This window comes from Phoenix dactylifera, unplaced genomic scaffold (assembly GCF_009389715.1).
Source record: "Phoenix dactylifera cultivar Barhee BC4 unplaced genomic scaffold, palm_55x_up_171113_PBpolish2nd_filt_p 000727F, whole genome shotgun sequence".
In the NCBI taxonomy this organism is placed as follows: domain Eukaryota; kingdom Viridiplantae; phylum Streptophyta; class Magnoliopsida; order Arecales; family Arecaceae; genus Phoenix; species Phoenix dactylifera.
In genome coordinates this window covers 66,063-81,015 of record NW_024068104.1, presented here as the reverse complement: position 1 = coordinate 81,015, position 14,953 = coordinate 66,063, and the positions used below count along the sequence as shown (strand labels likewise).

Genomic DNA, 14,953 nt, shown 5'->3' with positions numbered 1-14,953 from the left:
AAAATGTTTACAGGATTATTAAGTCAATGCTCGTGTTAGATTGGATAATATTTTAATTCTTCAAGATACCATAAGTCAAGGTTCCCGTCCTGACAAAATAACGAACCTCGTTCGTTAGTTTTGATGAACCTTGAACTAAACAATTGATTATGCTCAATAGCTCATGCATAAAAATCAGTCCAAGCAAAGCCACAATCATATCAGCTACTTCCGCAATGATCTAAATCAGCAAGCATCGAAAAGAACATAAAATTAACATCACATTACTACTTCCATAATGGTATAAACAACAGAGAAAAGACATGTATGTTCATTTACTCATTACCACGTAAGATTTAAAATATCATCCACTAAAAAAAAATGCCCGTTCAGAAAGAGCTTGGAAGAACAAATTACGTACCAATAACAGCAGATTAACAGTTGAGAAATTAATACAAACAGGAAGTCGTTCCCTCAATATCTCAAGGTTCGATGAATCACGGTATGGAACTAAATACCATATCTGTGATAAATAATCTCACACGGCTTCAACCAGCCTTGCACGGACTGATTTTGGATCAGATGTTTGTTTAATACTGCAAAAAGATGCCAAAAGATGATTTCAACCACGGTGAACAGAAAATAGGTTTCCATTAAGCAAACAATTTTTGTAAAAGAGTATATAGCAAAGACAACACAAATAAGAATGGTTCAAATCAAGATTCGCCGTACCGGTCACCTACCGGACCAGTACGATTCCGGTTCGTACCGGAACAGGCCGGTACGAACCGGCCAGATCTTCCTCGCCGGAGTCGGGGAAAAAGAAGAGAACGAGAGAGAACGTGGGAAAGAAAGAGAGGCAGGAGACTTATAGCCGCCATCGAAGAGCCGCGGAGGGGTGGCGAAGACCGGGTGGGTGACAAAGCCCGCAGGGGGGCAAAGGAACCCGCGGGGGCGTGGCGGAGGCCGAGGCTGCCTCTCTTTCTTCCTTTTGGTGTCGACTTTACTTAAAAATCCCCGAATTAAAAATTTGAAAATATTTAAGTGAAGTCGGTAAAGGATTTACCGACTTCACTTAAAATCCCCAAATTAAAAAGCCGCAGCCGCAGCCTCGGCCTTTGCCGTGCCTCCTCGGGTTCCCCCGCTCCTCCGGCCTCCACCGCCCCTCCGCGGCTCTCCGATGGCGGTCTCCTCCCTCCCTCTCTTCCCTGCGCTCTTTCTCCTTCTCTTCGTCTTCTTCGTCTCCGGCACAGAACCGGCCCATACCGGTTTCCACTGCTCCGGCATACCAGTTACAGGCCGGACCGGTCCGAACCAACAAATACGGACCGGCACGAGCTGGTACGGGCCGATTCGTTAGACCCTGGTTCAAATTAAGGTTTGTCGTCTCAATACTGGACTATGTATCGGTGCCACACTAGCACCATATCAGTACGGTATGGTACAGGGCCTCTTCGGCATACCGATATCGATATACCGCATGTACCGGATATTGGTACCGAACCGATGCGATACGCCCCGTACCACTCAGTTCGGGCCAGTACAACAAACCATGGTTCATATCATATTGATCTAGTTTGTACTATCATTGCTAAAACTGCTAAAATAATGGAGTGAAACTAACTACGTATGGAAAAAGAGTTGGTTGACAATGTACTTTTAGTAAGTTCTCACAATGAAAATGATAACCACGTTTCAAGTCAATGGAATAAAACAACTTCGGCTTTGTAACAAGCAGAAGCTCTACAAATTATGAAAAACCATAAGATAACAAACTTGAGAATTAAAACATGTTTTAGTGCCAGCAGTAAAAACATTGTTCTGGAGGCACTGTTCTTAACATTGCTATTTACAGAACACTTGTCAACTTCCCTATTTCCAGTTATACCATCATGCCGGAAAAAAAATCAGGTATTGAATTGTGCAGCAAGTAGTCATATATAAATTGACTGAATTGGAGTTTGGATGGCTACGGAATACAATAACTGGATCCTAAGAAATAAAGTGCTCGCTCTACTGAAGTTATGGATACTTGCCAATAAAGAAAATCCCCACTATATACAGCCTTCTTACGAATCCAATCTGGAACCAGCTCTTCTAATAATTCCAACTGCTCTTCCACTTCTCCTGCCACGTGAAAATGGCAAATTATCACCGCACATAAAAAAAACTTAATATAGATACAATAAATTGTTGTAAAGGAATTGCAAGTAAATTTACTTGTCTCCTCGATCTCTAAATTATTAGAGAGTATCTTGTGCACAAGCTCCTGTTTCGTGATTAAAGAACAGTCGGTGGATCGAGAAATGATACAAATTGTGTCAAATATATCTGGTAAACAAGCTAGCATTTCTTGGCGCTTCCTTCTTCCCATTTGATTCACCTCATGATCTTCAATAGTGCTAGGTCCAACATCATGTACCTGTGGATATATAAAGAATTAGTTCATTATGTCAAAGATAAAAAACTAAATTTATAACGACCCAGGACCTCACCTGAAAAGTCTAATCAAAAGATATTATTTGGATTCATTGGCCCTATATATGTGCCTAATATCTATCTAGTGCCTAACCAATGTGGGACAAAATACCCACCCACATGAGTCCTCACACACTACCCTCATCCGTTTAAGCCTTGCCATCCTCGCTAAGCCAAGAATCTAAATCCAGTCATAAACACCACAATCAACCCATAGTCAATCCCAAAAGGGCTTTATAGGAGTATCCCCTAATCCACATGAGCCATAGACCAGGTTTGCTCTAATACCATTTGTAATAACTTAGCAACTAACACAAAAAAGTTAGCTAGAAGGTGTTATTTAGGTTCCTTATCCTTAACCTTGATAAGTTTCAAAACCTAGTCTAAAACCCTGGTGCCTCACCATAATAGCATGGACCTGCATACTTTATGATATTATGAACAAATATTTATCAAACTAAACAAGTCAATAATGCTTTTCCCATCAATGCATTAGACAAAGTCATATGTAAAGCTAAAGATCAATACAAGAGATATTACCTATCTACCAACTTCCTCAATTGTACATTTAATAGAATTTACTTCTTATTAATTGCTATGGAAATAATATCTTCCAATTTATTGTAAAACTCTCGATTCTCTTTCAATTTTTTCTCAGCCAAATGATTATCTAAACGATTCTCCATAACTAAAAAGCAAATAAGAATTATTCATCTACAAATTACTCAAGGGTTTATTCATGAGTTATTAAATGATGTTTCATTTCCGCTATTATTTATTGTTCTTTCCTATCAGAAGCTTCTCTTCGTGTATATAATTACATACTATTCCAATAATATTATATTCTTTATTTGTTATTTTTCTACTTTTTAGTTGTCCATGCTATTTCCAAACTTTTGGCAAATTTTTAGCATTTTTGCAAATTCTGAATCTGGCCAAATTTCACTCGAAGAACTTCTGAATTTGATCTGGAGTAGCAAATATATGTTACTTTTTATCCTTTTAATGATGTTATCAATTCATGTCTGAGAAATTCATCATGCAATCTATTTATAAAAATCAACTATGTATCTGAACTTCTGAAGATAGGAATACATGTCTATTATGATATAAAGCTAATCAATATAGTCTAGTCTATAAAAAACAAAATGGTTTCTTAATTTATGCGCATATCTGCTAAACATCAGTGACAGGTTTGTTTATAAATCCTGAGGTCCCATTGTCAAGTGTCAAAATGGTATCAGTAAATACTTTCAACTCTCAATCACAGATGCAATGCTCATGTGTGCTAATTCTCTCCAAAATGCTGCAGAAGTTGCCTATTCTACTGTTGACCCGTGTGGGCATGATATGCAATACCTAAACTTTGATATACTTTCTTTGGGCATATGGAACAACACTTCAATGTCTCATGAGATAGAAATAACAAAAAGAATCTTTCGAGTGACAAGATTCTAGGCAGAGATTTATAAGCCTAAACTGGTTAAATTGATGTTGAGATGAGTTTCAAAAAAAGGGCACGAAATAGTAAGCAAGATAGGTAAAAGCAGAATTTGAGTTGAATGAAAAATAGCCATCTGATCACTGAACATGAGATGCCAAAAATCGAATCAAGACTCACCAAATCTAACCCTTCCATACTTCCTAATCCTTTTAAACACTATCCTTCGCACACTTGATCTGACACCTTTCTGTTATTAGCTATAATGATGCGCTTTCTGCAACAGTTTTGGATGGCTTTTGAGAGCACCAAATTAAGAAGACTTCACTTCAATTATATATAAGAGAAACAGAGGTGGAAGAAAAGGTCAGTCAAGAAAAAGCTTCTTACAAGTACAGAAATCTGCGATAGTTTGACGATGGAACCTACAATATTAAGTCTTTAAAAAGGACATATATGTCATAAAATTCAATCATTATAAGAGGTATAGCGCAAATTCCTGACTGATAAAGCTTCAAGCTGGAAGCAGAAGTTCAGAGAAAATTTGATACAAGAAAATAGGTATCAGCAGCTTATATTGCTTATATTTTCTTTTACTTTATTCTTCTACACATGAAGTTTTCAGCTTCCTACTGAAATTTGTAAGCTGCATGACATGTTTTAAAGTTAAATAAACACCAATTATTAGGATATTGAGCAGTTAGTTGAAATTACTAACATAATTATATCAAAATTACAAAAGAACTCAAGGAAATTAAGTCAGGAGCTTTTATCTTACAAAATTTTATGGGGGAAACAAAAGCATCATCACAGCTACTGGCCATACTTTCATCATGTAAGTCATTTGCAATTCACTCTTTTGTATTGAAATATATAAGTAATTGGCTTAAAAATACATACCACACATGGGTTGATAAGGGATTCACTAATTTCTTTTCCAGCTTGATGGGAAGAATATTGCATGGTTTTGTTCTGTTCAGCCATAGAGACAACTGGAGTTATCATACTTCCTTCAGTTTTTGAAGGTGAGTAGATCAATGACCTACGAGCTGAACTGGTGAACCTAAATTCAGAAGCTGTTTTTTCAATCCCAATAAGCATCTTGTCATGTGGCGTGGGCATTGGTCTTTTAGGCGTCTGCTGTGCTGGAGTTTCTGTCATCACATTATCTAAGCTTGAGTTAGCTTTTGCTGGAGTGCTCTCAGAATGATGAGAAACCATATAGCGATTTGGAGTTGAGATCCCTTCCGCAGAAGCCTTGAGAGTTAAAACAGAAGAAGATCTCTCCTGTTTCTGAGGACTCCCCCTGTTTCCTCTTGCTTTATCGTCACTGCTTATAGATTCCATTGATTCTGTGGCAGAAAGTAGTTGACTTCTTTGTGTTTCTGGCATAATAACTTTCTGGGAAAACTGCCGTTGGAAAGATGAAGGAAAATGAGAAGCACTTGATAATGGCTCCAGGTCAACTAAAGTTGTTCGTGGTAATTCACTGGATGATTCATCAGACAACCTTTTAAGAAATAAACTAGGGTTTGTAGTAGGATTGAATGGCTCTGGTAGCATGGCTTCTGGGATTTCAGTACCCTGTTATCACCAGAACCAAAAATATAGAATAAGAACTTCCTAGAGATATTCACATTAGTAGAATGAACATCCCAAGTGCAGAAAATGCAGAGGCTAAATTTGCAGCCTTATCAAGTGCATTGTAAAAAAAAAAAGCCACTATATCATCACCCATTTCAGAATGCAAAATACTGGAAACAATGAATTGGAATTTACTAATGGAAATCACACAGCAAAAATTCAATCAAGCACCCCAAATGACACTGCTGCAAAATACTGTTTTACATTTGGAATTCAATATCCTATACACAACTTTTAGTATAAAATTTTTCAGCTATCGGCAGAAGAAAATCAATTTTCATGAATCCTAGAAAAACAGATTTCATAGTTAGCTTGACTCAAAACCAAATTTAAGCCCAGAAGTAGTACACCTGACAGTGTCCTCTTGTACATCCATCCAATTATGACTCAAAAACCAATTTATTTGCTTCATTTTAGTATACAATTCATTGGAAGTCACACTGAGTTTGCTTCATGCAACTATCATTTCCATGAAAAAATAGAATGTAACAAGCCTTGTATGCATATTCAAAAATGCATGATTTTTAGTGTGTAGGCAGAAGGAAGTAAATCACATCCTCCAATGGTTCAGATCTTCATTTTATAGCGCCCCCACCCCCCGGCCGCCTTTCTCGATTTCATCTAACTGGATCTAGCTTCTAAGCCACTCAACTGGAGCCTAGTCTACCTCTATATGTGTGTATCTATGCGCGGAGGCACACACGTAGAGACATTTATTATCATGTAATTATCAAAAAAATGTTTGTAGTGCAACTACCTCTTAGGCATCAAGATCTGAATTTCTTAATGAATTGATGAAAGCTTAGGGCAAAGTCAATATAGTATAGAACAAGGTACGCCACACTGTACCAAACCAGACGGTACGGAACGTACCATATCATAATGGTTCAGTGTCGGTACTATAGGGAGCGTACCGACACTCAGTATGCCGAACTGGCCTCCGTATCAGATATACCAACACAGTAATAGGGTAGCATATGTACGGGACTTGGTACCAAGATGACAAATCTTATAGAATGTCCTCAAGTAGTACGCTTTTAAGGTACTTTATGCTCAACTTTCTTCTTCATCTTTGTCATAAGTACATATAAGAGGTGTTCTTTCCTATTTCTTTTAAGTTATGATACAGCCCATTAATTCGGCCCATATAATTGTTTTCTTAAAAATGAGCATGCATGCATTATAATGGGCTATACATGATTAAAACTCGCATTAACACGCTCAATATCCACTATCAGAAGTTATAGCATACTTAGGTTGGCCATAACAAGATTAGAAGCTTGGGCAATTATATATTTATATTAAACAACATTTAACTTGAAATTAGGCCAAAATTATGCACAACACTCAAAATATGCAGGTTTTATAGCCTACTAATCAGAACAGGATAACATGTTGAGATGACCAGGTTTCACCCTGTTTTGAACAAAATTTGCAAATGCATTAAACAAAAACATATAAAATGAAACAAGATATAATACATGGTAGTATTATGACTTACTCATTGCTCCCGCATCTATCTATAGTTCTGTGTTTCAACACACAATTGTGAGGTTTAATTCTCAACTATGAAGCATGAAAATGGATATGGAATACAGATATGACACTATCGATAACTAATATGGCAAATCTTAAAAAAGTAGGATACGATGCAGCAGAGGATACATTAAGAGAGAGATATTATATATACGATATACACAAATATGTGAGCATGCATGTACGTATCTATCTTAGATATATAGATGCAAACATACATATACAAATACATATGTATGTACATAAAAAAAAGCACCAATAAAGCGTAGTAGGTTATTAAAATAACATAATCCAAATTTATATGATAGCATGAATTTTTACAAATTCATTAGTGGTTATCATTCCGCTGGCCATAATCCATATTTATATTTTAATATTAATATCAATACACTATAAAATTGATCCTCCTCATTTTTGCAGGTATTGCAGAAGTATCTAAGTGTATCCTAGAAGTATCCAAAGTGCTCTTTAAATTTTAAAAAGTATCAAGGCATGTATTTGAGAAGTATAAGAATCCGATATAGATACGATATGGCCAGGCATGTGATTTGAAGCACCTGTGCTTCCATTATTCTCAATTATAATCATATGTGTTGCCAATATAAAGCATATTTAATAGCAATGATGTAGGCAACTGTTACTTCAACAAAAGAATGCCTCCATAAAGATAATGCTGTTTTATTTATTTTTTCCATATTTATCAGCCTTTTATTAATATTTCTGACATTTTTGTATTTATAACACCAATGAAAACATCCTAATCTATGTTGAAATATGCTTAGAAGTCGAGTCTTAAACCTTAAAAGTAATGGTAACTTAGAGAATCATGAGTATGACACTAAAAAGGGAGTCGTTTGATGGTTGATTGTAGGATCAATCTAGATCAATTAAGCTACTGAGGAGTTGTCCAAGCGTTTTAATCAACAATGAAACCCTAATATATCCAGAAGCCCTTCAATCTCAAAAGATAACCATACACACTTCAGCCCATTCTAAATGATGACGTACATATCCTAAATGAAGAAAAATAATGCATTCAAACATAATCTACCAAAGATATCAAAAAATTTGATTATTCTGATTTCAACATTGATCCAATTATCAAAAAGTTCAAGTGGAAAACCATCGAGGCAAGAAAGTTTCTATGGTTTCACCAGATTCCAATAAACTATGCTTGGTTGAATTTTCACCAACATCAGTGAGAACGTTGTCAAAGCCAATAATAGGACACCAGACTATCCAGTAATCTGATAAAATATTTGATGGAGGTCGCAAATAGACACAAGATTATTCCATATTGTGACACAAATTAGAAAAGCTCTAATGTTAGTATGATGCCACTATGAGAAATAATCATATAGCTAAATTTATAGAAGATTACCACCCTCGCTAACATCAGATGACCACCCACTCCCATATGTGATGACAAAGTAGCAAGCACATCAAATAAACTATAACATAATTATTAACAAGTTCAAATAATTAGAAGGGAAATTGTCATTCTACTCCACTTGGTGATAACAAATTCACATTAACTTGGAGTAGTAGGTTTCTATCAAGTCTTGAAGATCAAACTACAATAAACTATAGTAATTAGTAGATGATCTACTGTCTTGATTAGTACAAAAGGGAATTAGAAACATGAATCATCTAATTAAAGTTGTTAATCTAAATTATCCTTTGCCATACTTCTCATTCAAGAATAATTTCTACTTCAATATAGTCTGATCAGCTAACAGCAACATGCATATATGGCACCTTAACATCAACAATTGATTTCTTCTTCTCATACTCCATACCTTGGCAATATTTCTTGCTATTGGAAATGGCACAACTCCCTTGTAAGTATTTGATGCTAGCAAAAGTATCCACCATATCTTATTTGCTATACAGTTAGCCCATGCTTCTTTCAATTAAATAAAATCCAGAAAATAAACTGCCATCCCTCTAGTTTTAGTGATTATCTTTCATTATTCATCACCAAAATAATCCAATTATATAGTCCAATATTTCCATTTTCATGAAAAAAAAAAGCAAGGCATATTCACCTTTACACAACAATTGCCAAAGTTCAGGCCATCGGTCATAGTTGAGAATGAAATCATATTACACACCATGTGGAAAAAAGTCTCAAATTCCACATTTTCATTCCAAGAAAAAAAAATATACATAAAAGAAAGAACCAAAAGGTGGTACCTCAGGATGTGTATTGAAGAAATCTAACAGTCTTTCATGAAAAGCTTGGCATAAAGCCTTCGATATGGACTGTTCAGGATGTGTACATTCTACAACATCCAATAACAGAGTAATCTTCATATCTGGATTCATACATAAACTTTTCTCATCATGTATTAGTATCTTCTCTATCTGAATGGCTTCAGGAAACACATATTTCATTTGCGCAAGATGCCTGCAGAAGAATTTCCTGGAAAACAAGACCCATTTCAAGGTTGAAACTTTTTTCCCCTAATAATTGTAGCATCATGGTGGGTGTATGTACCTTTTTGTTAATACCTCCACCTGAGTCCGAATGTTCTGGAAAGTTGGTAGTTTCTTCCGTAGGTGAAGCAACCTTATAGAACTCTCCATTCGATTAAAAAGGTCGACCAAAGCCTTATATCTGCCAAAAAAAAAGAAAATAAGAAAGTGATTTTAATGATAGGGAACATAAAATAAAAGGATGACAAAAATATGCAGCGCACTTGTCTGGAAGTTCAACTGATTTATCTTTGAGCAATGTGCTGAGCACATGAGTGCTGTGTTCAGAGAAATTTGAAACCAATGAATCTTCATCACTGATCAAGCGAGTGCTTTCATGACTGACAGCTGATTGACCAATGACATCTTCATCCTGGAAACTCCCAACAAGTTTTTTCCTAGCAAAAGAAGTAATGACTTCTGACTTGCTACCCCATTCAGGTTTCTCAGGTGTTGGAGATGCAAAGATACTGACATGATCTTCATTCTTGTCGGCATTCACAATCTGTATAGCTGCAGAACTCGACTCATTTGAGCTTACTCCAGGAAGTATCTTTTTACACTTGAATTGAATAGGAGTTTGCTTCTCGCAATTGTTATCCTCCATAAGCTGCGAAACTTGAAAGCAAAAGCAAGGTTGCTAAAGTTAAGCTTGAAATAGTCAGAAGGGAGGTCAGTGAAAAGATTATCCAGATAAATGTGAAAGTGAAATCTGGGAGAAATTCCACACATGCAAATTCTGTGCATAAAGCAGTCCAAACTTTTAAAGATTAATTAGAGAACACAGAGACAGAGCAAATTGCAAGTAGATGAAAAACACATTTGTTTAAAAAATGTACAGCAGCTTGCAAGCTCATATTCCTTGCTTCCACTTCCTTTCAAATAACTTTTTCTTTGTAACTACTAAAATTGTTTTTACTCATGAACTATATTTTTAATGATAACAACATACTGACTCCAAACAAGACAATTGATAACAACTGCCAAAAGACCAAAGATGACCAGATTTATATGACAGAGAATAAAATGGAGTTTACAATCTAAGTTTGCTTTGAGAACTTGTAGTGCACTTTCTTCTCCTTTATCCCAAGAGAGAGAAAGAGAGAGAGAGAGAGAGCACCTATAGAATACTTTGATTTAATTCATACATAGGCATGAGCCATATGCTGTCATCTATATAGATGAACACATAAATGATATACAACACAGCACCATTGTCACTATCCATTTCTCTCTTCCGGCCTATCATGCCTCCCCTCATTCCAATTTTCTTTGGTAAGTCATGTAAATTCTTAAATTTGTCATATTACAAATTATGTAGATCTTCTCTCAGAAGGGTCTGAATGCCTCTTAATTCCACAGAGACACAGCTATAGGGTTGCATCCACCTTACAAATAGAAGTCCGGTGGCTTATGTCCATCGATAGCTTTAAAACAATACTAGGTATCACAAAAGAACCAAGCATGTAAAATCGAAGCTTACTGCCCATGCAAGCGGTGAAATCATGTAATGTGCTTTAGAACATTCACATGAAACGCACAAAAAAAAAACACGAATTCTAATCACAAACTGATCCATGAAGCTTAAGCATCCAACCAAAGATCCAGTTTCAAGCTTCATTCTCCGGAAGATATATTATAATTTTTCCAAAAAAATTTAAAAATATATATTAACACGTCCTCAGCATCACAGAGCTTACAAGAGCTAATGCGTAGGGAGAAAAAGGTTCAGATTCTAGGTAACTTGTTTATCTTCAACCAAGAATGCTGATTTAAACTAGTACAAACGAATAGAAGAAGATGACAGAGATCGAGGAAGCAAACCTGGATTCTTGCAGAGAATTAGGGTTTAGGGTTAGAGAATCGGAGGTCCAAAATCGAATGGGAGGGAGAGCTGGATCGTAGAAGACGGCGTCGGGGCTTCTTTGGAGATCGGGAATAGGGGGCGTGACCGGAGGAGGTGCGGATCGAGAAGGGTACCAGATTTGGGCGTTGAGGGGAGAAATGGGTGTGCTCTCCTCGAAGGGTTTGGGACAGCGAAGAGTGCGAACGAGGACCAATAAAGCGACGGAGGAGGGAAAAAATAGCCGTTCGAAATAAGTGATGAGGGCGAAAGACCATAATACCCCTCACTATTTTTTTCAAAATCTTTTCCCCATCCTGGACGCATCAGTAAAATATTTTTTTAGGAAACGTATGCCGATATGTATAATGCTTGCAAAAATAATTTTAACATATTTGATTAACTAAAAAACTTGATACATCGGCTTATATTTGATTAAGCATCTATTTATTTTGAAAAAATTATGTAAAATATTTGTTATGCTCTAAATATAGAGAAAGATTCTATCTCAATCTATCTAAAAACTTAAGAATATTTTTTTAAAAAAAACTCAATTTATAACTTATGAAAAAGTTACTTTCCAATGTCCCATATGATCTTTCTTTTTTTAATAAAATATGGTAATCTTACTTTCATAGGAAAGCTTTTTTCTCATTTTTCAAAGCAAGATGTTTTAATTAAAAATTAGAACAATATATAAGAAAAAGATTGCATTGCAGTGAAATTATATGTTGTTGAAGGTGAATGTTACTTCATTTTTATGCTAAGAAGTACTAGTGAAAATTTTAGATGCAGCATATTACATTTAATGCGTTTTTTGGTAAGATAACTTTTCATTCCCCTTGATAAGTGCATGGGGCATACAAATATTAAAAAAAGAGAGAGTTTTGGATCAAATTGTAGGCCCGTCTCTACTTCAAATTTAATTTGGTGATGATAGATTACCAATTTTGATGGCGCATATGAGCCTTCGGAATCCTTTGGTTGAGCTGGTTTTCTTGCTAGGGATTACCGAGTTAAGCCTCTTTTTTGCAGGTTGAATTTCTTGCCTTGCAAGTTCTACCATATATATGGGGGTGCATAGGAAGGGATAAAAATGGCTATTACTACTCTATATGTTTGTAGACCTTGTGTGTGGAAGACGATTCTCAAGTTATTGTGGGGTGGCTGCATCAATACCATCAACTAGCTTCTTGCACATGCACAAATCTTCTTAATAGATACGCCTTACTTCAAGAAATCCCCACTTTCATCATACTATTGAGATATGGGATATGGATTTTTTTCCCATTGCCATTGTTTGATCTCTATTAAGTTTTACATCAACTTGGTTTTGTCCTCTCATAACAAATTAAAACTACTCTAGGGGGCATTTGGTATGGTGTGAGCATCTTAAGATTAAGCATGATGTAGATGGAAATGATAAGATCACCACGCTTGATTGCATCATGAAGATCCAATCATCCAGCGTAGTAATGATCCTCTATCATCCACATTTGATCTCTATTAAGTTTTACATCAACTTGGTTTTGTCCTCTCATAACAAATTAAAACTACTCTAGGGGGCATTTGGTATGGTGTGAGCATCTTAAGATTAAGCAGGATGTAGATGGAGATGATAAGATCACCATGTTTGATTGCATCATGAAGATCCAATCATCCAATGTAGCAACGATCCTCTATCATCCCTACTTCTTAAATCACCATCCAATCTAGTAATGAGAAATTCCATTATGAAGATCCAATATAGCAATGATCCTCTATCATCCCTACTTCTTAAATCACCATCCAATCTAGTGATGAGAAGTGGAGATCCGTCCTTCAGGTCAGGTATTCAAGATCACCTCAGAGTAGTCATCTTATGCTAAAATTTGAGAGCAAAATTGCCCCCTAGTCCAACAAAAAAAACTGGTATCAATATACCATAATATATAATATCATATTATTATTCGATTGTAAGTTTGAATAATAATAGAAATATATTATTGTACTTTAAATTTAGATTGTAAAGTATTTAATATATTACTTCTATTTGCCTTATTTTCTAATCAAAATAAATATTAGTATTAAAACAATAATATATTATAAGTATTAATGAAAATATATTAATTCTATAATAATAAATAATATATTTTTATAGAATTAATAATTTATTATTAATATATTTTATATGATCAATAAATATATTTTATAAAATACATCATGGATAGTTTTGATATTATATGGATAGTAATCTTAGATTCCTATGGAATAATAAACATGTTATTTATGGATACCCAATGATCTTTAATTACTAAAACATAGCATACCAAATGTGATAATTTTAGATCACCGGGGATTAGATTATATCAGGATAAGAATCACTAATAATCTAAGATCAACTTGGCAATCCTATTTGGGTCACTGAACCCCACCTAGATGTTGCTTTTGTTAGCAACAAAAAAAAGGAAATTGATGCTAATTACTGGGTATTCGGGGCGGAATTTGTATAGTTCAACCAAACCCCAAACTAATCCATTTGCAAAACATACTTGAGTTTGATTTTAGGCACTTGAGTTATTCAAGATGGTCATGTACTCATTGGTTTTGTATATGTATCTCTACAAAACCTCAACTCGTAGGTCTTACAATTCCCATCTATTAAGACGGCCTTATGCAAATCTCAATGAGAAGTCCTCTCTCAAGTAAAAACATAATCCATGTTCACTCTTAAAGAAATGACCATAACAAAGCATATAAATAAAAAGAGGGAGACCGGTGATCAAATATGTTGCAAATAATCATGATCGATCAAATTAAGCTATTCATCCAATGCTCTTTGCATTGCACATACTAAGATCCCATGAGCAAATAACACTACCCTAGGTTCCACCCTCTCCCTCACTCCTTTGAGGGACAAAAAACCCTTAGCTAACAATGGCATCTTTTAACTCAATGTTCAATTTTACTAATAAAGACTATTAGATTGCTTATCGAATCACCATTTCATATTTTCATCGGTAGAGGACTTGTTTTGCACTGCCTGTCCCATTTGGATGTGTCAAAATTTGTTGGCTAATGGAAAAGCTAACAAGTCTAATGACAAGGGTTAAATAGGTGTACAGACATGCCATGTTAGAGCAACCAAAAAAGGAATGATCGAAAGGAGGATGGAGAGTAGTGTGTATCAGATGCCTTAATCTTTAAGAACTTTCTCCATTGTTACACTGCCAATCGAAGAAGATGGATATGGATAGGGATAAAGTGTAGTATGTGCTATGATAGTAGAGATCTAAATTAACATTACTCCTAAGATAGAGTCCTATTAGTAAATAAAGTAAAGCTAATACAAAAATAAGTAAAGATAAAAAATCATTGGTTGATACGTTGGATGTTGAAAGGTCTCTTTTATAAGGTGCAATTTCACCTATTTATATTATATGACAAACTATAAATAACTACCTACTCTGATGGTTACTACCTATATCTGGCCTCCACTCTTTTTGATGGTTTTGGTAATTGATGTTAACTATTCTTCTACCATTCACATTCATCAAAATGGCCAAACCTCATAC

General features: G+C 35.4%; 1 protein-coding gene across 2 annotated transcripts; it reads right to left on the bottom strand.

Annotated features, from left to right (window-relative positions):
* Positions 1 to 242: 242 nt before the first annotated feature.
* Positions 243 to 11,607, bottom strand: LOC103714802 (CDT1-like protein a, chloroplastic). Of its 2 annotated transcripts, none has more exons than XM_017844660.3 (8): positions 11,381 to 11,607; positions 9,781 to 10,174; positions 9,579 to 9,698; positions 9,275 to 9,503; positions 4,799 to 5,482; positions 2,200 to 2,401; positions 2,016 to 2,106; positions 243 to 575 (listed from the first exon to the last, which is right to left on the bottom strand). In XM_017844660.3, the coding sequence occupies exons 2-8, from the start codon at positions 10,161 to 10,163 to the stop codon at positions 518 to 520; spliced, it is 1,767 nt and encodes a 588-aa protein (XP_017700149.2). In that variant the 5' UTR covers positions 10,164 to 10,174; positions 11,381 to 11,607; the 3' UTR covers positions 243 to 517. The 2 variants fall into 2 exon arrangements, with proteins under 2 accessions (XP_017700149.2, XP_008800440.2); XM_008802218.4 differs by having other exon boundaries at positions 9,781 to 10,166.
* Positions 11,608 to 14,953: the final 3,346 nt, after the last annotated feature.